Source organism: Bufo bufo, chromosome 8, assembly GCF_905171765.1.
Source record: "Bufo bufo chromosome 8, aBufBuf1.1, whole genome shotgun sequence".
In the NCBI taxonomy this organism is placed as follows: Eukaryota; Metazoa; Chordata; class Amphibia; order Anura; family Bufonidae; genus Bufo; species Bufo bufo.
Genome location: NC_053396.1, coordinates 69129577 through 69150015, shown reverse-complemented (window position 1 = coordinate 69150015; position 20439 = coordinate 69129577). Strand labels below are relative to the sequence as shown.

Below are 20439 nucleotides of genomic sequence, written 5' to 3'. Positions count from 1 at the left end.
AAATAAAAAATTCTAGGAACTCGCCATGCCCCTCACGGAATACCTTGGGGTGTCTTCTTTCCAAAATGGGGTCACTTGTGGGGTAGTTATACTGCCCTGGCATTCTAGGTGCCCAAATGTGTGGTAAGGAGTTTGAAATCAAATTCAGTAAAAAATGACGAGTGAAATCCGAAAGGTGCTCTTTGGAATATGGGCCCCTTTGCCCACCTAGGCTGCAAAAAAGTGTCACACATCTGGTATCTCCGTACTCAGGAGAAGGTGGGGAATGTGTTTTGGGGTGTCATTTTATATATACCCATGCTGGGTGAGAGAAATATCTTGGCAAAAGACAACTTTTCCCATTTTTTTATACAAAGTTGTCATTTGACCAAGATATTTATCTCACCCAGCATGGGTATATGTAAAAAGACACCCCAAAACACATTCCTCAACTTCTCCTGAGTACGGGGATACCAGATGTGTGACACTTTTTTGCAGCCTAGGTGGGCAAAGGGGCCCATATTCCAAAGAGCACCTTTCGGATTTCACAGGTCATTTTTCACTGAATTTGATTTCAAACTCCTTACCACACATTTGGGCCCCTAGAATGCCAGGGCAGTATAACTACCCCACAAGTGACCCCATTTTGGAAAGAAGAGACCCCAAGGTATTCGCTGATGGGCATAGTGAGTTCATGGAAGTTTTTATTTTTTGTCACAAGTTAGTGGAATATGAGACTTTGTATGAAAAAAAAAAAAAAAAAAAAAAATCATCATTTTCCGCTAACTTGTGACAAAAAATAAAAAATTCTATGAACTCACTATGCCCATCAGCGAATACCTTAGGGTGTGTACTTTCAGAAATGGGGTCATTTGTGGGGTGTTTGTACTGTCTGGGCATTGTAGAACCTCAGGAAACATGACAGGTGCTCAGAAAGTCAGAGCTGCTTCAAAAAGCGGAAATTCACATTTTTGTACCATAGTTTGTAAACGCTATAACTTTTACCCAAACCATTTTTTTTTTACCCAAACATTTTTTTTTTATCAAAGACATGTAGAACTATAAATTTAGAGCAAAATTTCTATATGGATGTCGTTTTTTTTGCAAAATTTTACAACTGAAAGTGAAAAATGTCATTTTTTTGCAAAAAAAATCGTTAAATTTCGATTAATAACAAAAAAAGTAAAAATGTCAGCAGCAATGAAATACCACCAAATGAAAGCTCTATTAGTGAGAAGAAAAGGAGGTAAAATTCATTTGGGTGGTAAGTTGCATGACCGAGCAATAAACGGTGAAAGTAGTGTAGGTCAGAAGTGTAAAAAGTGGCCTGGTCTTTCAGGGTGTTTAAGCACTGGGGGCTGAGGTGGTTAAACGAACGCAATGATTTGGCAGCATTCATTGAATAGGACGCTATATAAATATGATTCTCTCATGAATACACTTTAGATTATCTTTAGTCACTGTACATATATTTATACGTTTTTGTATTTATATATTATTGCATTAACTTTTGCATCCCTTTCATTTATATTTATGTACCCTTCCATGTGTATAGATACTTTTTGCAGACTATGTATCACTTTTTGTAACTATTGTTTCATTTGTGTCAGTATTGTTTTTAAACTTAAACTTGCACTAATGTATCAATGCACCTGTGTTTCAGGTGTGTGCAGTGGGTGTAGCAGCAAGGGTGTTTGAGTGATGGGTCAGCTGACCCTCCCCCATATGACACTATAAACTAGCACACACTTGATTCCCAGAGTGGATCAAACAGCCGGAGGAAGCTGTGGATTGATACTCCATGTGAGTCTGCCCCCGCAACATACCCTACAATAAAGAAGCGTGAACACGAATGGTGAGTGCGGCTTATCTTTGCATCTTGTTCTCTATGACGTCCGTGTGCATTCCGTATTTTGCAGAACGGAACAGCTGGCCCCTAATAGAACAGTACTAACATTGTCCGTAATGCGGACAATAATAGGACATGTTCTATTTTTTTGCGGAACGGAAATATGGACATACGGAAACGGAATGCACACGGAGTACCTTCTGTTTTTTTTTTTTTGCGGACCCATTAAAATTAATGGTTCCACATAAGGTCTGCAAAAATACAAATGACAAGGAAAGAAAATACGTTTGTGTGCATGAGGTCTAAGGAACAGAGTATGTATTTTTTTCAACCGTATTAACTATGTAACTATGTAACCCAACTTTCTCAGATCTCCCTCCTCACCCATCTTTCCCTGGGTGAGACATACATTTCTAGTGGTACCATTATGTCACTCCGGAAGCTCCACCACCACATTATAGTAATACTTTTTGTAAGAAAGTTAAAAAACAGCATACAGTAGATACAATATTTATTTTAAAGCGTCCTTACAATGTTATATGTAGAAAATATCGAAGTATTTAATTTACTTATACATTCAACATACATTTGATTATACAATAGAATACATCTTGTTCCTGTTACCATAACGCAATAATTTCATGTTAAACACTTTCATTGAGTACATTGACAATAACTAAACAAGCTAATAAGGTGAATTATGTGTTTTAGGTAAAGCTCAAGATGCACTTGCCAGTGTTATTTAATAAGTATATGTAGCTTCCATGTTGTTCACAAGGCTCAGTGATTAGGTTAATCTAAGAGATGTAGCCAGCATTAAAGTAATTTTCCAGGGCCCTCATCCTGACAACTTATCCCCAGGATAGGTCATGAATAGTTGATCGGTGGGGGTCCAACAACGTGAACCTCCACAACACTGTGCACACTCCCCTGATCAGCTGTCTCCTGTAGCCTCTGCTGCTGGAACTAGCACAATGAATAGAACAGTGATGCCCAACATGCGGCCCTCCAGCCGTTGTAAAACTACAACTCCCACCATACCCTGTTGTAGGCTGACAGCTATAGACTGTCCGAGCATGCTGCAAGGAAAAGTCAATTGGGGTGCGGGGGGTTGGACCCTCGCCGATAGGATATTAATGACCAATCCAGAAGATAAGATGACAATATCAAGAACCTGGAAAACTCCTTTAATTTACCTTAAAGATGTTTTCCAGATGAATGTTTACAGTAGGGGATTAAAGTAACACTGTGATCACATTTCACTGTTCCCCCACCTCTGCCTTCCTACTGTGATTCTTGCTGCTCTCCACTTACTTAAGTTGGGTTTAACACACAGAATACTGTTTGGACTGCACATCCACTTAGTCTTGGGCTGAGGTAAGTCACTGCTGCAGTCAGTAATTGATGGAGTGGGCAGCCTGAGCCTGAAACCAGAAAGTGCAGAGCGGTGGGGATTAGACCAGTGTCTGAACAGCAGTGGTGGGGGCATCAGTGAGGTAAATAATCATTATTTTGGATACTAAATAATTCCACTGGAGATTCCCTTTAAGTCAGATTTCATCTCTGACATTATAAATTCAATATTTTTTTGAGATTCAGAGGTATGAAGGGAGAAGGCAAGGTAATTTTACATTCATTACACCTTACAGATGACCTAACAACATAATAAGGGCTCATTCAGATGACTGTATATTTGTGTCCGCCTCTGTTCCGCAATTTTATTTACTGTCCACATCCGTTCTTCCGTTCCGCAACCCTGCAAAAAAAAAGAACACATCCTATTCGTGTTCATTTTTGAGGACAAGAATAGGCATTTCTATCATAAGGCTGGCCGCTCCATTCCGCAAAATGCGGCAGGCACATGGCTGGTATTGTGTTTTGTGGATCGGACTGCAAAATGAATACGGTAGTCTGAATAAGCTCTAAGGGCTTATGCACATGAACATATTTTTATTCCATTCTGGGTTGTTGTTTTTTGTGGCCTGTATGCGGAACATTCACTTCACTAAGTCAGCAAAAAAATGTAAATGACTCCATGTGCATTCCGTTTCTGTATGTCTGTTCCACAAAAAAGGTAGAACATGTCCTATCCTTGTCCGTTTTGCAGACAAGGATAGGTATTGCTGCAATGGATCTGCAAAAACAAGCGCAAAGCGGATGTCACATGGATGTTATCTGTATTTTTTGTGGATCCGTGTTTTATGGACTGCAAAATACATACGGTCGTATGAATGAGCCATACGGCTGTTTAGACATGATAATTATGGTTCAGATAATAACTACTGAAAGACTTTTTAGCTTCATGCACACTAGCTGTGGAGGCACACAAGCTGCAATGAGAATCCACAATACGAACATCAATACGCGTTGTCACTTGGTCACCATCGATATTCTCCTTTAAAGGGAGTCTGTCACCTCCATATGGCCATATACAGTGCTTACATCGGTCTGTAGCACACCTATACAGGATTGTAACGGTACCTTTGTTCTTTTCTTTAGACTTGCACAAGCAGGAAAAACGAAGTTTCATTCATATGCAAATGAGCACTCGCAAGTGCCCAGGGGCGGCGTTCAGTGTGTAGGTGCCCAGGCTGCTCTGCCTTCTTTTCACTTTACTCCTCCCCAGTCTCTGCCTATGCCCGCCCTCCAAGTCTCTTGCCTCATCAATGAGGCAAAGGAAGAGGCTGGGGAGGAGTAAAGTGAAAAGAAGGCAGAGCAGCCTGGGCACCTACACACTGAACACCGCCCCTGGGCACTTGCGAGTGCTCATTTGCATATGAATTAAACTTAGTTTTTCCTGCTGGTGCAAGTCTAAAGAAAGGAACAAAGGTACCGTTACAATCCTGTATAGGTGTGCTACAGAGCCATGTAAGCACTGTATATGGCCATATGGAGGTGACAGACTCCCTTTAAAAACAATGGCCTAGATTTACTAATCCTAACGGTGGCGTAAGCTTAGACAGGCTGCCTAGACCTGCACCAGATTTATCACTGTGGCTCAGGCTGGATAAAACATCTGGTGCAGGGATAGACACTTTTCACTGACTCTATACCAGGGGTGCACAAACTTTTTTGGTCTGAGGGCTGCATTGTCACATCGCTCTATTTCAAGGGGCAGCAAATAAAAAAAAATGTTGATTGGCTCCCATTTGCATCAGCCTATTACACAGGCCAATGTAAAGTGACCTGGGAGGAATGATCAATATCGCAGTCATTCTTCTTCATTTAGTTATATTGATTATCAGTAGCACATCCCTGATTTCACAGAGAGATGTGCTGCACGATTATACCGGCCAGTTATCACGAATGAGCGTTCCTTTTTGTGTTTTATTATATTTTTGGAGGTTTTCAATTTCACTGAGAGACCTTTGGGGAGACATACTTTTTTTTGCACTATTTCCACTGTAACTGGGGCATCCAAAGGCGCCCCAGTTACTGGGGAAACCAGCTTGCAGTGGGGGCATTGTACACAGGCAGAGCTGCAGGGTCTCCCTCTGCACTCCTCTGCCCCCAAGCCGGGTCCACCTTGCATAGCGCGCCGCTCACCTACTGTATCTGAGGAGAAGCGCTGATAAAATTCTTCTGCTTTCTCCTCGGCTTCCCTGCTGTCACTGACAGCCGGGGACCCGTCCTGCTTCTGCTAAAGTATGGGAGCATGCACTGTAATGCTCTGTGGTGTGGCGCTGCGGGCAGAAACACAGCTAATCTCACAATCAGCTGTGTTTCTGTCCAGGAGGACGGGGGCCGCAAACCTTGGCTCTGGGGGCCACATGCAGCCTGAGGGCCGTGGGTTGTGCTCCCCTGCTCTATACAAACTATTGGTTGGCTTATGTTGAGAATTGATCCAAAATTTTTGAGAAAAATGATACATCTTAGACCCTGCCTTTTTCCTGCAAATCTCCCCTTACTTTCAGCTGAGCTCTGCTCCCTTACCAAGTTTGTCAGAAAAAAGTATGGACATCGTATGTGCATCAATTTGCGCCACTCTTTATACAGATTTTTGAGGCAGACACATTAGTAAATATGGGCCAATATTTCTGTCAGTGGCTACAGTCTGTCAGGCAGAATGAGATGGTATATGTTTCGTTTGATTCTGTACTAAAATACAGTGCAGACTGAGGTACAACATAACCTCATTGGACACTATGGGTTAGATTTATCAAGACAGGAGCTTTTTGTGCTGGTCTTGGTATTCTCTGCAGTGTCAGAGAATGCAAAACATTTATGAAGAGGTGCAGGCCCTTCAAAAATTAGGTGCATCTTCCTGTAGTCTGTGTGCCTAAAGAGAAATGTACAACTCAGAGCTGCCTTAGATTTCTGGCTTCATTTGTATCAGAAAACGGGTGTAAATGATGATAAATTTTTCTCAGGTGTTGGTCATGCCTCTTTCTTGCCCTTGCCATGTCCCTTTTTGGAAAAGCTGCGAGGACGGCGTAAAAAGAGGCATTTGCAATTTATTTATTTTTAAGTCCCATTTAAAAGGTCGCAAACACAAAGTTTGTGACTTTTCAAGCCACTTTTCTGCCAAAAATTCTAATATGAATCTAGTTTATAGGGTAAGGAATGATTATTCCAAATGTTATGGCATTATTAAATGCTGTCCCATAGAATTTTAAGAGCTATCATTTTCTGGTATTCTTTCAGTTATAAGCAAATCATATTCATTGGAAAAGGGAAGAACTATTCCTTCATATACTGAAACTGGAGGAGGATTGGAAGATTCGTAGACGTTACTGGCTGTCATTTCATTAGTACATGATTGGCATCCATTTCCAGCACCTTCTAGAGCCAACAGCTGATTCATCCTACCGTAAAAACAAAGTAAGAATAAAATGTCACACGTAGTTCTCTATGAAGACAGAATAATATTCCTTAAAATTTGGACAAACCCTCTTTCTTCTGTTGTTTATGGGGATGGTGTTATCAGTGCATTCCCTGTGTATATATAGAGATAGCTGTCAGTTATTCATGGGTTGACCGCTATTTTTATATTGATGACCTATCCTCAGAATAGATCATCAATAGCAGATCAGCGGGGTTTCTGACTCCCAGGACCCCAGCTGATCAGCTGTTTGCAGATAAGGCAACGCTTGTACGAATGATGCCTTCTCTTCAAACAGATGATCAGCGGGGGTGCAGAGTGTTGGCCTTCTGCTGATATGATATTGATGACCTATCCTGAGGATAGGTCATCAATATAAGAATTCAGACAACCCCTTTAAAGCAGCTCTGCCACCAGGATCAACCCTCTGAAACCAGACATACTGCCTGGTAGGGCCCAGCATGCTGATTAAAACAATACCTTTCTTTTGTCTGTATGCTAAACAGCTGCAGAAATGTCTGTTTTTTTTATTCATATGCAAATGAGCAATTGGAGCACCAGGAGGTGTGGCTGAATCCTTTAAGCACTGTTTTGTAAGACCCCCTGTGCTCTGACAAGCTAGACATGCAGAGCTGTGTCCTAGCATGTAAATATCATATACACTATATACTATAGCTTGACCACACTGAGAACTGCTCAGAAAGCTAATATACATAGTACTGCATACAGGGCCGGTGCAAGGATTTTTGCCGCCCTAGGCAAGATAAAAATTGCCGCGCCCCCCCCCCTTATCAGACATCACATATGTTCCACCCCTTTCTCAGCTTTTAAATTAAAAGAACTGCTATGCTTCCCTTACGGTTAATCAAGCTTCTTGTAGCTGTCTCTGTTTGCGGAACGGAATTGCGGACCCATACATTTCTATGGGGCCGCACGACGTGCGGCCCCGGATCCGCAATTCCGATCCTGAAATAAATAGAACATGTCCTATTGCCCATGTGGACAAGAATAGGCATATTCTCTTAGTGTCGGCAATGTGCAGTCCGCAAAATGCGGAACGCACATTGCCACTGTCCGTGTTTTGTGGATCCGCAAAACACACACGGATGTGTGAATGGACCCTAAATGTGAGGTAAATTAGTTTCCAATGTAGTATTAATAACTAAACAATTACATATTAAACATATTGCATTGTCTACTTACCACCAGGACAATAAGATGATCTGGTCTCTGGCTGCAACCTGGCTATTGGCCTGGCTCTGGGGACTCCCTTGTCACTCTCTTCCCCCCCTCCCTCCCTTGTCACTCTCATTCTACCCCCCCCTCCCTTGTCACTCTCATTCTACCCCCCCTCCCTTGTCACTCTCATTCTACCCCACCCCCTCCCTCCCTCCCTTGTCACTCTCATTCTACCCCCCTCCCTTGTCACTCTCATTCTACCCCCCCCTCCCTTGTCACTCTCATTCCACCCCCCCTCTCTTGTCACTCTTATTCTACACCCCTCTCTTGTCACTTTCATTCTACCCCCCCTCCCTTGTCACTCTCATTCTACCCCCCTCCCTTGTCACTCTCATTCTACCCCCCTCCCTCTCTTGTCACTCTCATTCTACACCCCCTCCCTTGTCACTCTCATTTCCCCCCCTCCCTTGTCACTCTCATTCCCCCCCCTCCCTTGTCACTCTCATTCCCCCCCCTCCCTTGTCACTCTCATTTCCCCCTCCCTTGTCACTCTCATTTCCATTCCCCCCCTTGTCACTCTCATTTCCATTCCCCCCCTTGTCGCTCTCATTTCCATTCCCCCCCTTGTCACTCTCATTTCCATTCCCCCCCCTTGTCGCTCTCATTTCCATTCCCCCCCTTGTCGCTCTCATTTCCATTCCCCCCCTTGTCACTCTCATTTCCATTCCCCCCCTTGTCACTCTCATTTCCATTCCCCCCCCTTGTCACTCTCATTTCCATTCCCCCCCCTTGTCACTCTCATTTCCATTCCCCCCCCCCCTTGTCACTCTCATTTCGATTCCCCCCCCCCTTGTCACTCTCATTTCCATCCCCCCCCCCTTGTCACTCTCATTTCCATTCCCCCCCTTGTCACTCTCATTTCCATCCCCCCCCTTGTCACTCTCATTTCCACCCCCCCCTTGTCACTCTCATTTCCACCCCCCCCTTGTCACTCTCATTTCCATTCCCCCCCTTGTCACTCTCATTTCCATTCCCCCCCTTGTCACTCTCATTTCCATTCCCCCCCCTTGTCACTCTCATTTCCATTCCCCCCCCTTGTCACTCTCATTTCCATTCCCCCCCCCTTGTCACTCTCATTTCCATTCCCCCCCCTTGTCACTCTCATTTCCATTCCCCCCCCTTGTCACTCTCATTTCCATTCCCCCCCCTTGTCACTCTCATTTCGATTCCCCCCCCCCTTGTCACTCTCATTTCGATCCCCCCCCCCCTTGTCACTCTCATTTCCATTCCCCCCCTTGTCACTCTCATTTCCATTCCCCCCCTTGTCACTCTCATTTCCATTCCCCCCCTTGTCACTCTCATTTCCATTCCCCCCCTTGTCACTCTCATTTCCATTCCCCCCCTTGTCACTCTCATTTCCATTCCCCCCCTTGTCACTCTCATTTCCATTCCCCCCCCTTGTCACTCTCATTTTCATTCCCCCCCCTTGTCACTCTCATTTCCATTCCTCCCCCCTTGTCACTTTCATTTCCATTCCTCCCCCCTTGTCACTCTCATTTCCATTCCTCCCCCCTTGTCACTCTCATTTCCATTTCCCCCCCTGTCACCTCTAGTGTAGTGTGGCCGAGCTCTGTTCGGTCCGCGGTACAGGAGCATTTGTTTCCTGTACCCGGCCGGACTGAAAGTAAGCGCACACTAAGTGAGCACTTCCTGTCAGTCCGGCCGAGTACAGGAATCAAAAGCTCCTGTATCGCGGACCGAACAGAGCTCGGCCACGCTACATTAACAGCACAGAGCAGACACAGCAGGCGCAGGCAGGCTGCGCAGCACTGAGCCGGCGGCCGGAGATTCTTTAGAGGAGCGGCAAGCGCTCAGCCGCTCAGGAGGCGCAGCATGAGGGGCGCCGCCGGCCAGCCGAACTTATATAACCAACGTTTTTTTTTTTTTTTTTACACCACACCGCAACGGGCGCCCCCTGCTAAATGGCGCCCTAGGCGACTGCCTAAGTCGCCTTACTGGTGGCGCCGGCCCTGACTGCATATATGATTAAAAAAACATCAGTATGTGTTAGCTTCTAAGCATAGAAAATACACATGTGGTATTGCTATAGCTTGGGGGTAAGCTTCTGGTTTTGTATGTAGAGATTCCAAGTTTGAATCCTGGGAGAAACTGCTAGTTTTTTTTTCTTCCACATTTAACCCCTAATAAAATTCTATATCCTTATCATATTGAGAATTATGTTTTTAGAAAGCTAATAAATATTAATAGTTTCATTATAATCCTATATTGTTTGTGAATAAACCATTAATACTGTAGGTTTTAGGTTTTTAAGAAAAAACACTATTCTCAATATAGTAAGGCTGTTTTTATTATTATTATTACTAGCTGAAGGACACGGCTTTGCTTGGGTATATTTAATCTATTTCATTTAATGTTTGTATGTGTCGTTAGAAGATATCGACAGTATCCACTATGACAGTGACATCTATAGCACCCCGCCGCTTTAACAGTAACCTCCACAGCCCTCCACCCCTTAACACTGATCCCTCCCACAGTGCCCCGTCTCCTTAAAATGGGACTTCCACAGCAGCCCACCCCCTTAACTTTGCCTGCCCCTTTAACAGTGAGTTTCACAGCACACCACTGTCTTGACAATGACCTCCATAGGGGCCCGACCCCTTAACAGTGACCTTTATGGCAATCTGCCCCTTGACACTGACCTCCATAGCGGACCATCCCTTAACTGTGACCTCCAGAGCAGCCTGCCCCTAGGGTGGCCAGAGGTCGAGTTTTAGGCTCGACAGTCCAGCTTTCAGACTCCCTGTCCTCTGTCTGGCGCCGGGCCTAAATGGACACAAGGATGTCCTTTTGAACAGCTCACTCTCAGACAGCAGCACTGTACTTAGAAGTTGATTTTTAACTGAAGTTTTTAAACCCTATTGGCTGAGTGGGAGGGGCCGTGGCCTTACCATATTGGGGGGGGGTCCTTTTGAACAGCTCACTTTAAGACAGCAGCACTGTGCTGTCTTGAGTGTGAGCTGCAGGGAGAAAGTCACTGTCCCTCCCACCTCTGCAGCTCACTGCTGATTTTTAACTTAATTTTTCCAATCCCTGTCTGAGGAGTGGAAGGGGGAATGGCCTAACTGGATTGTGGGCGTGGCATAGCGGGACCTAGAAGTTGATTTTTAGCTTCATTTTTTCAATCCCTGTCGGCTGAGAAGTGGGAGGGAGCACAATCTAACCGGATTGGGGGCGTGGCTGAGTTGGACCTTGGGGGCAGAGTTTTAAGTCTGTCTTTTCAGGGTGGCTTGAATGGCCACCCTACCTGCCCCCTTAACTGTCCCCTCCACAGCACTCCTCTCCCTTAACAGTGTCATCCACAGCTATTAAGCCATGGCTTTACTTCAATAGCGATTATCCTTATGACAGATTTCCTTTTAAAGCTCACCTACAGCAGTGAAGAAAAATGGCTGGGGTGTTATAAAAACCTGGAGTAAAATAGTGTATGTGGAGGCTAACGGCCTTCAAGATTCTATTGGCTGGTAAGGGTCATGTGACCAAGCTTCTATTGGCTAATGCATTTTTTGGGAATATCTCAGGAATGGTACGTCCTAGAGAGCTGAGACCTGGTCTAAAACCTTCCCGGTCACCTGATGTACCTGTGTGCCAAATTTCGTGATTGTAATTGCGACGGTGCAGATTCCTTTAGCAGACATACACTGCGTGCAGAATTATTAGGCAAATGAGTATTTTGACCACATCATCCTCTTTATGCATGTTGTCTTACTCCAAGCTGTATAGGCTCGAAAGCCTACTACCAATTAAGCATATTAGGTGATGTGCATCTCTGTAATGAGAAGGGGTGTGGTCTAATGACATCAACACCCTATATTAGGTGTGCATAATTATTAGGCAACTTCCTTTCCTTTGGCAAAATGGGTCAAAAGAAGGACTTGACAGGCTCAGAAAAGTCAAAAATAGTGAGATATCTTGCAGAGGGATGCAGCACTCTTAATATTGCAAAGCTTCTGAAGCGTGATCATCGAACAATCAAGCGTTTCATTCAAAATAGTCAACAGGGTCGCAAGAAGCGTGTGGAAAAACGAAGGCGCAAAATAACTGCCTATGAACTGAGAAAAGTCAAGCGTGCAGCTGCCAAGATGCCACTTGCCACCAGTTTGGCCATATTTCAGAGCTGCAACATCACTGGAGTGCCCAAAAGCACAAGGTGTGCAATACTCAGAGACATGGCCAAGGTAAGAAAGGCTGAAAGACGACCACCACTGAACAAGACACACAAGCTGAAACGTCAAGACTGGGCCAAGAAATATCTCAAGACTGATTTTTCTAAGGTTTTATGGACTGATGAAATGAGAGTGAGTCTTGATGGGCCAGATGGATGGGCCCGTGGCTGGATTGGTAAAGGGCAGAGAGCTCCAGTCCGACTCAGACGCCAGCAAGGTGGAGGTGGAGTACTGGTTTGGACTGGTATCATCAAAGATGAGCTTGTGGGGCCTTTTCGGGTTGAGGATGGAGTCAAGCTCAACTCCCAGTCCTACTGCCAGTTTCTGGAAGACACCTTCTTCAAGCAGTGGTACAGGAAGAAGTCTGCATCCTTCAAGAAAAACATGATTTTCATGCAGGACAATGCTCCATCACACGCGTCCAAGTACTCCACAGCGTGGCTGGCAAGAAAGGGTATAAAAGAAGAAAATCTAATGACATGGCCTCCTTGTTCACCTGATCTGAACCCCATTGAGAACCTGTGGTCCATCATCAAATGTGATATTTACAAGGAGGGAAAACAGTAAACCTCTCTGAACAGTGTCTGGGAGGCTGTGGTTGCTGCTGCACGCAATGTTGATGGTGAACAGATCAAAACACTGACAGAATCCATGGATGGCAGGCTTTTGAGTGTCCTTGCAAAGAAAGGTGGCTATATTGGTCACTGATTTGTTTTTGTTTTGTTTTTGAATGTCAGAAATGTATATTTGTGAATGTTGAGATGTTATATTGGTTTCACTGGTAAAAATAAATAATTGAAATGGGTATATATTTGTTTTTTGTTAAGTTGCCTAATAATTATGCACAGTAATAGTCACCTGCACACACAGATATCCCCCTAAAATAGCTAAAACTAAAAACAAACTAAAAACTACTTCCAAAAATATTCAGCTTTGATATTGAGTTTTTTGGGTTCATTGACAACATGGTTGTTGTTCAATAATAAAATTAATCCTCAAAAATACAACTTGCCTAATAATTCTGCACTCCCTGTACATACATACACACACCACACACACATACACTCAGCTTTATATATTAGATGATTATTATTATTATTATTATTATTATTATTAGATTATATATTATTAAAAAAAAAAGTTAAAATACATGTCTGGGGAATTGAACTACATGCATAGATTTCTACATGCATGACAGACAACTCACCAATAAGCTATTGCATTACCACATAGAGATGCATTTTTTTTCTATGCTTAAACATATTTGCGAACATATATTACTGATGTCTTTATAATCATATATTGATCTTTGGAATAAAGCAGTAATATGCATATCTTTCTGAGCAGATCATTTACATATGAATAAAAATGCAGATATCTCTTCAGCTGTCTAGCATACAGACAAAAGAAAGCTATAGTTTTTCTTTCTTTCAAAATTCTTTTTATTATTTCAAGGAAATAAACATCCACATACTATCAAATGTTTTACAATGACACTTAGTAGAAAGTTATACATCAACCATGTTGCATAGCGGATTAATAGCATTTGGACATTGTAAAGTAGTACAGTTTGCATTGGTATCTAGGGTTAGAGTATTATAACTTGAAAATAGAAAAATCTGTATAACAGAAACCGTATATACATCCAAGAGTTCACTATATTAGGTTGATGAGATCCAACAATGTCTGGGGAGAAACAATGCTAGTGTCATTCATATGGTTAAATAATTAGTGGTATAATAAGGAGGAGGAGGGTAAACAGGAGGTTATGGATAACTAATGGGAAGAGGGGGAGAGAGGGGGGTAAGAGTTAGGTGTGTTAAGCGGTTATGAACCAAAAAAGGGTGGGGGGACGAGAAGGAGGGGGGGAATGAGGAAGGGGGGGTTGGGGGGGGGGGGGGGGAGGAGAACAGAACAACAACAGTTCCTCTAGACAGTTATTGAAATATCCACAAGTAGTTAAAAAAAAAAAACCACTCAGGATTGAAGTTTCTTGCAAATTAAATATCCTTCAACGAGACTCCAAGTGCAGACCAGCCGTACCCTATGACGTAATATTGTCACATATTAGTGTTTGTGTTATTTATTAATCTATGTTTATGTAGACTTTAGATCTGTGTTTCTGATTTCCAAGGCCTCCATATTTTTTCAAATTTGGAGTGATTCCTAAGTTCCCAGTGCGAGAGCTCCTCCAATCTGGCAATATCATTTACTTTAGCGGACCATTGAGGTCTTGATGGGATGTCCTCTGATTTCCATTTTATAGCAATTAGTAATCTACCAGCAGCTGTTAAAATTCTTATCAAGCTCTTTTCTATCTTGGACAGGGAAGTCGGTAGCAGAGATAGTAAAGCTATTTCTGGAATAAATGGAAGTTTTTCCTCTGACAAATGCAGGATCTTCCTGATCTTGAGAAATATGTCTTTCCAAAAGTTAATTAACTTAGGACATGACCACCAGATATGGAGGAAATCTCCCACCTGCATATTGCATCTCCAGCAATTTTTGGATGAGAGGGGATATATTTTACTCAGTTTATGGGGTGTTAGGTACCACCTAGTTAATATCTTATAAGCATTTTCTTGAATTGTGAGAAAGCTATAGTTTTAATCAGCGTGATGAGCCCTACCAGGCGGTATGTCTAGTTTAATAGGGATGATCCTTTTGACAAAGCTGATAATTAAATGTATAAACTACAGTTTTGACTGAATCTTTACCCATAAAACTATATATCAATTTGCGCAGATTCTTCTACTCTATAACATCTGCCTGCAGACTGCACTGCAATTTGTGCTGACATGTCTTCTTTAACCTCTTGGCAACATCCACCATATATGTATAGCGGATGTCTCTTTTAGGATGATGCCCGCTCCAGAGCTTGTCAAGTTCAGTAGCTGCCAGATATCTGCCATTTAACACAGCATGCACCCAGGGCTAACGTCGATTGCAGACATTAAACCCCCTCAGATGTCATGGTTCAATGCGACCACAACATCCTAGCGCTGAAAATATGGGAGCACTATGCTCCCAAGGCTGGAACATCTCCCCCTAGCTGAGATACCCTTGAAGGATCTCAGAATGTCGCAGCTATGTTCCTATGAAGACCCTAACTATGGCAGGGCTCTATACTAACATAGATACTTTCTCATAGACTTCAATCTTAATACATTGGAGTCTATGAGAGAAGCAATCTGATGATCACTTGTTCAAGTACATATCCCAAAATGGTATTAATGAAAAGTACAGGTCACCCTGCCAAAAAAGTTATGGTGGTCAGAATATGTAGATGAAAAGAAAAACATTCTGTTTTTATTTTTTTAAGTATTAAAACAAAGGAAAAACTATACAAATGTTGCATTGCTGTAATCGTACTGACCCAGAGAAGGTTATGGGTTAGTTTTACTGCCTAGGGAACACTGTATAAACAAAACCCATAAACCCATGGCGGAATGGCATTTTTTCCAATTCCAGCTCATTTGGAATTTTTCTCCAGCTTCCCATTACATTATATGTAACAGTAAATGGTGCCATTAGAAAGTATGATGTTTCCGACCAAAAACAAGCCTTCATATGGCTATGTAAATGGAAAAATAAACAAGTTATGGCTGCAGGAATGCTGGCAGCAAAAAACAGAAATGCAAAAACTGAAAATTGCCATGTTCTCAAAGGGTTAAGGAGGGGGGAACCTAAATAATATTATAAAAATCTATATCTGTCCATCTGTGGACATCCAAACGCCTGAACCGTTGGACACAAAATCAGGTGTCTGGGAAGGTTTTCATAAAGGTCTCAGCTCTCTAGGACATACCATTCTTGAGATATTCCCAAAAATTAAAATATGGTACCATCACATGACCCTTGTTAGCTAATTGAAGCTTGCAAGTTCCTAACTGACATACACACAGTCACATGACCCTTATTAGCCAATAAAAGCTTGAAGGTCCTTCAGTCTTTGCCTCACTGACATACACACAGCTTTACACCAGGTTTCCATTACAAATCACTTTATAGGGGGCGGGGGCTGTGGAGGTCACTGTTAAAATGGTGGGGAGCTGTGGAGGTCACATTTTAAGGGAGCGGGGCCCTTTGGAGGTCACTGTTAAGGAAAGAGACGCTATAGAGGTCACAGTTAAGGGAGCGGGGCACTGTGGAGGTGACTGTTAAGGGGGGTGAGCACTGTGGAGGTCATTGTGAAATAGCTGGGTGAACTGGAGGTCATTGTTAAGAAGTAGGGTGCTGTGAAAGTCACTGTTAAGTGGCCAGGGCGCTGTGAAGGTCACTGTTATGTTGGTTGTGGATTAGAGAAGACATTAGCAGCTTGTGATGAGGCAGATGAGGCAGAACTTGGTTTACTTGTGTGGATTAAGTTCCAAACATACAAGACATTTCAGCAAACTGTAACAGCAGCCATCTTGGTATAAAGAGAGAGAGAACCAACAAGTTTTACAGATATACACAACTGGTAACCTTAACATATAGTGCCATCTACTGGTCAAGGGATATTAATATACAGTTGTGGCCAAAAGTTTTGAGAATTACATAAATATTGGAAATTTGAAAAGTTGCTGCTTAAGTTTTTATAATAGCAATTTGCATATACTCCAGAATGTTATGAAGAGTGATCAGATGAATTGCATAGTCCTTCTTTGCCATGAAAATTAACTTAATCCCAAAAAAAACTTTCCACTGCATTTCATTGCTGTCATTAAAGGACCTGCTGAGATCATTTCAGTAATCATCTTGTTAACTCAGGTGAGAATGTTGACGAGCACAAGGCTGGAGATCATTATGTCAGGCTGATTGGGTTAAAATGGCAGACTTGACCTGTTAAAAGGAGGGCGATGCTTGAAATCATTGTTCTTCCATTGTTAACCATGGTGACCTGCAAAGAAACGCGTGCAGCCATCATTGCGTTGCATAAAAATGGCTTCACAGGCAAGGATATTGTGGCTATTAAGATTGCACCTCAATCAACAATTTATAGGATCATCAAGAACTTCAAGGAAATAGGTTCAATTCTTGTTAAGAAGGCTTCAGGGCGTCCAAGAAAGTCCAGCAAGCGCCAGGATCATCTCCTACAGAGGATTCAGCTGCGGGATCGGAGTGCCACCAGTGCAGAGCTTGCTCAGGAATGGCAGCAGGCAGGTGTGAGCGCATCTGCACGCACAGTGAGGCGAAGACTTTTGGAAGATGGCCTGGTGTCAAGAAGGGGAGCAAAGAAGCCACTTCTCTCCAAAAAAAACATCAGGGACAGATTGATCTTCTGCAGAAAATATGGTGAATGGACTGCTGAGGACTGGGGCAAAGTCATATTCTCTGATGAAGCCTATTTCCGATTGTTTGGGGCATCAGGAAAAAGGCTTGTCCGGAGAAGAAAAGGTGAGCGTACCATCAGTCCTGTGTCATGCAAACAGTAAAGCATCCTGAGACCATTCATGTGTAGGGTTGCTTCTCATCCAAGGGAGTGGGCTCACTCAAAATTTTGCCCAAAAACACAGCCATGAATAAACAAATGGTACCAAAACACCCTCCAACAGCAACTTCTTCCAACAATCCAACAACAGTTTGGTGAAGAACAATGCATTTTCCAGCACGATGGAGCACCGTGCCATAAGGCAAAAGTGATAACTAAGTGGCTCGGGGACCAAAACGTTGACATTTTGGGTCCATGGCCTGGAAACTCCCCAGATCTTAATCCTATTGAGAACTTGTGGTCAATCCTCAAGAGGCAGGTGGACAAACAAAAACCCACTAATTCTGACAAACTCCAAGAAGTGATTATGAAAGAATGGGTTGCTATCAGTCAGGAATTGGCCCAGAAGTTGACTGAGAGCATGCCCAGTCGAATTGCAGAGGTCCTGAAAAAGAAGGGCCAACACTGCAAATACTGACTCTACGCATAAATGTCATGTAATTGTTGATAAAAGCCTTTGAAATGTATGAATTGCGTGTAATTATATTTCACTACATCACAGAAACAACTGAAACAAAGATCTAAAAGCAGTTTAGCAGCAAACTTTGTGAAAACTAATATTTGTGTCATTCTCAAAACTTTTGGCCACGACTGTACAATACTGTATATGGTACATGCTGTTGCATCCCCAACACCCCTTCTCAATGGCATGTGCATAATTATACGACATTCAGCCTCTTTTGTTGAAAACAATGACGCTCCCTCTGCAAAGGTTTGGTGAGTGCGTCTGCAGTCATCTCCTCTAATGGACAGTACTGGATGTTGATAACTCCTTGTTCTTGCATGTCCCTTAGCAGATTATATTTTACATCAATGTGCTTGGTTCTTGGGTTAATCTTCTCAGAGTGTGTAAGCTTTATGCCTCCCTGATTGTCTTCAAAGATGGGAGTGGGTTGTGACATATTCAGTCCTATGTCTAGTAGAAGTTGACAAATCCAAATGGCTTCTTGACATGCATGTGCTGCTGCTATGTATTCCGCTTCAGTTGAAGAGAGTGCAACAGTCACTTGTTTCTGACTAGACCAGCTTATTGTTCCTTGTCCATACTATAAGATGTAATCACTTGTAGATTTGCGTTCAGTGGTGTCTCCAGCCCAATCGGCGTCCACATATCCAATCAGTTTTGGGTTTTACGATGTTGGAAGTCGCAGCTTTATCCGAGGTAGGTACTGCATTACCCTCTTTACTGCATTCCAGCCGCGTTGACACGGTGTTGCGACTTTCCTGCAAAATATTCCCACTGCTACGGCGATATCTGGTCTTGTCACGATGGCGATGAATAGCAATTTTCCGATTGCCCTGCGGTAGTAATCATTGGTTGGTAACAAGTTTTCTGTTCCATTGTTTTTCGGATAATCTGGTTCCATTGATGTTCTCACTTACTTTGCATCGTAAATTAGGATGTATGTCAACTTGTTCTCTTGATTCATTGAATACTGTTTTACTTCTTGAGAATTCTTCTTTTGTGAGTATTTCGTTCACTTTTTCATTCCACACTCTCATCGCTTGCTTGAGCCCATAGATGCTCTTTTGCAGTTTACATACAAGGTTCTTTTCCTTCTCAAATCCTGGTGGCTGTTCCATGTATAGATCCTCCTTGATGTCTCCATACAGAAAAACTGTTTTGACGTCTAGGTGCTTCAGGAGTGTTCTTATGGTGGAATGTTTCATAACTGGAGCAAATGTCTCATCATAATCTTCTCCAAATTTTTGGGAGTATCCCGTGGCAACTAATCTTAATTTGTATCTATAGATGTTTCCTTTTGCATCATATTTCACCTTAAAAGTCCATTTGCTTCTGATAGTTTTGCGACCAGGAGGAAGTTCTATTAGTGACCAAGTTTTATTTTCTTTAAGACATTTTATTTCTTCTTCAGCTCCTTTTCTCCACTTTCTCGGGAAAGTTTCTATGTCTTCCCAGGATGTTAGCTCCTGTGTTTGATGTGTTTTTAGCAGCGTATGATAACCTGTGGGGTGGTATCCCTTTTGTCATCCAAGAGGATCTTCTGATTTCTTGTTGTTCAGTGGGTTCTACTGCATCGTTGATTGTAAGTTCCACTTCTTGTTCTGGCTCTTGTCCTGCTTCGCATGGGTCAGTGTTTCTTACTGATTCAGCGTGCAAATCCTCTCCACATTTTTCAAGAATTGTATTATCTGGTGCTTCGCTTTTATCAAAATAAACACTGCAGCTTACTGTGACCTTGTTGGTCTTTGGACAAAGGATTCTATATCCTTTACTCTTCTCACTGTAGCCCACCAGAATGCCTTCTATGGCTTTGTTCTCCAACTTGGAGCGTTTCTCACTTGGAATGTAGGCATATGCTTTATAGCCAAACACTCTGATGTGCCCTACGTTCGGTTTTGATCCATTCCACATTTTATATGGTGTACTTTCAATAGCTTTTGATGGGAGCCTGTTTTGTAGGTATTTTGCAGTCATTATCGCTTCTCCCCTGTATTTGTTAGGTAATGCAACATCTGAAATCATACATCTGGTCATTTCTACAAGAGTGCGATTCTTTCTTTCTGTTACGCCGTTTTGCTCAGGAGTGTGTGGTACTGTTGTTTGGTGTATAATACCTTGTTTCTTTAGGTATGATTCCATCTCTATACTCATATATTCCCCTCCATTGTCAGTGCGTATTATTCCAGGTTTCCTTTGAAACTTGTTGCTTGTCATAGCTACAAACTCTTGAAGTTTATCTAATGTCTCATTTTTCTGCTTCATTAGATACGTTATTGTGTACCTAGAATAATCGTCAATGAAAGTTAGTAAATATCTGTTCCCGCCGGGTGTGGTGGTTTTCATTGGTCTGCACACATCACTGTGTATCAGTTCCATGGATCTAGTGTTTTTTTTTCTGACTGGTCTGTGGAAGAGAGGTTCGGGTGG

General features: G+C 42.7%; 1 protein-coding gene across 3 annotated transcripts in view; it reads right to left on the bottom strand.

The window, feature by feature from the left end:
- Positions 1 to 5930: 5930 nt before the first annotated feature.
- Positions 5931 to 20439, bottom strand: part of VSIG4 (V-set and immunoglobulin domain containing 4) — a 477091-nt gene continuing 462582 nt past the window's right edge. For all 3 annotated transcript variants that reach the window (XM_040442132.1, XM_040442133.1, XM_040442134.1), the window contains one exon: positions 5931 to 6633. In XM_040442132.1, the coding sequence (XP_040298066.1) occupies positions 6441 to 6633 (193 nt within the window). In that variant the 3' untranslated portion in view covers positions 5931 to 6440. The remainder of the gene's footprint in view (positions 6634 to 20439) is intronic.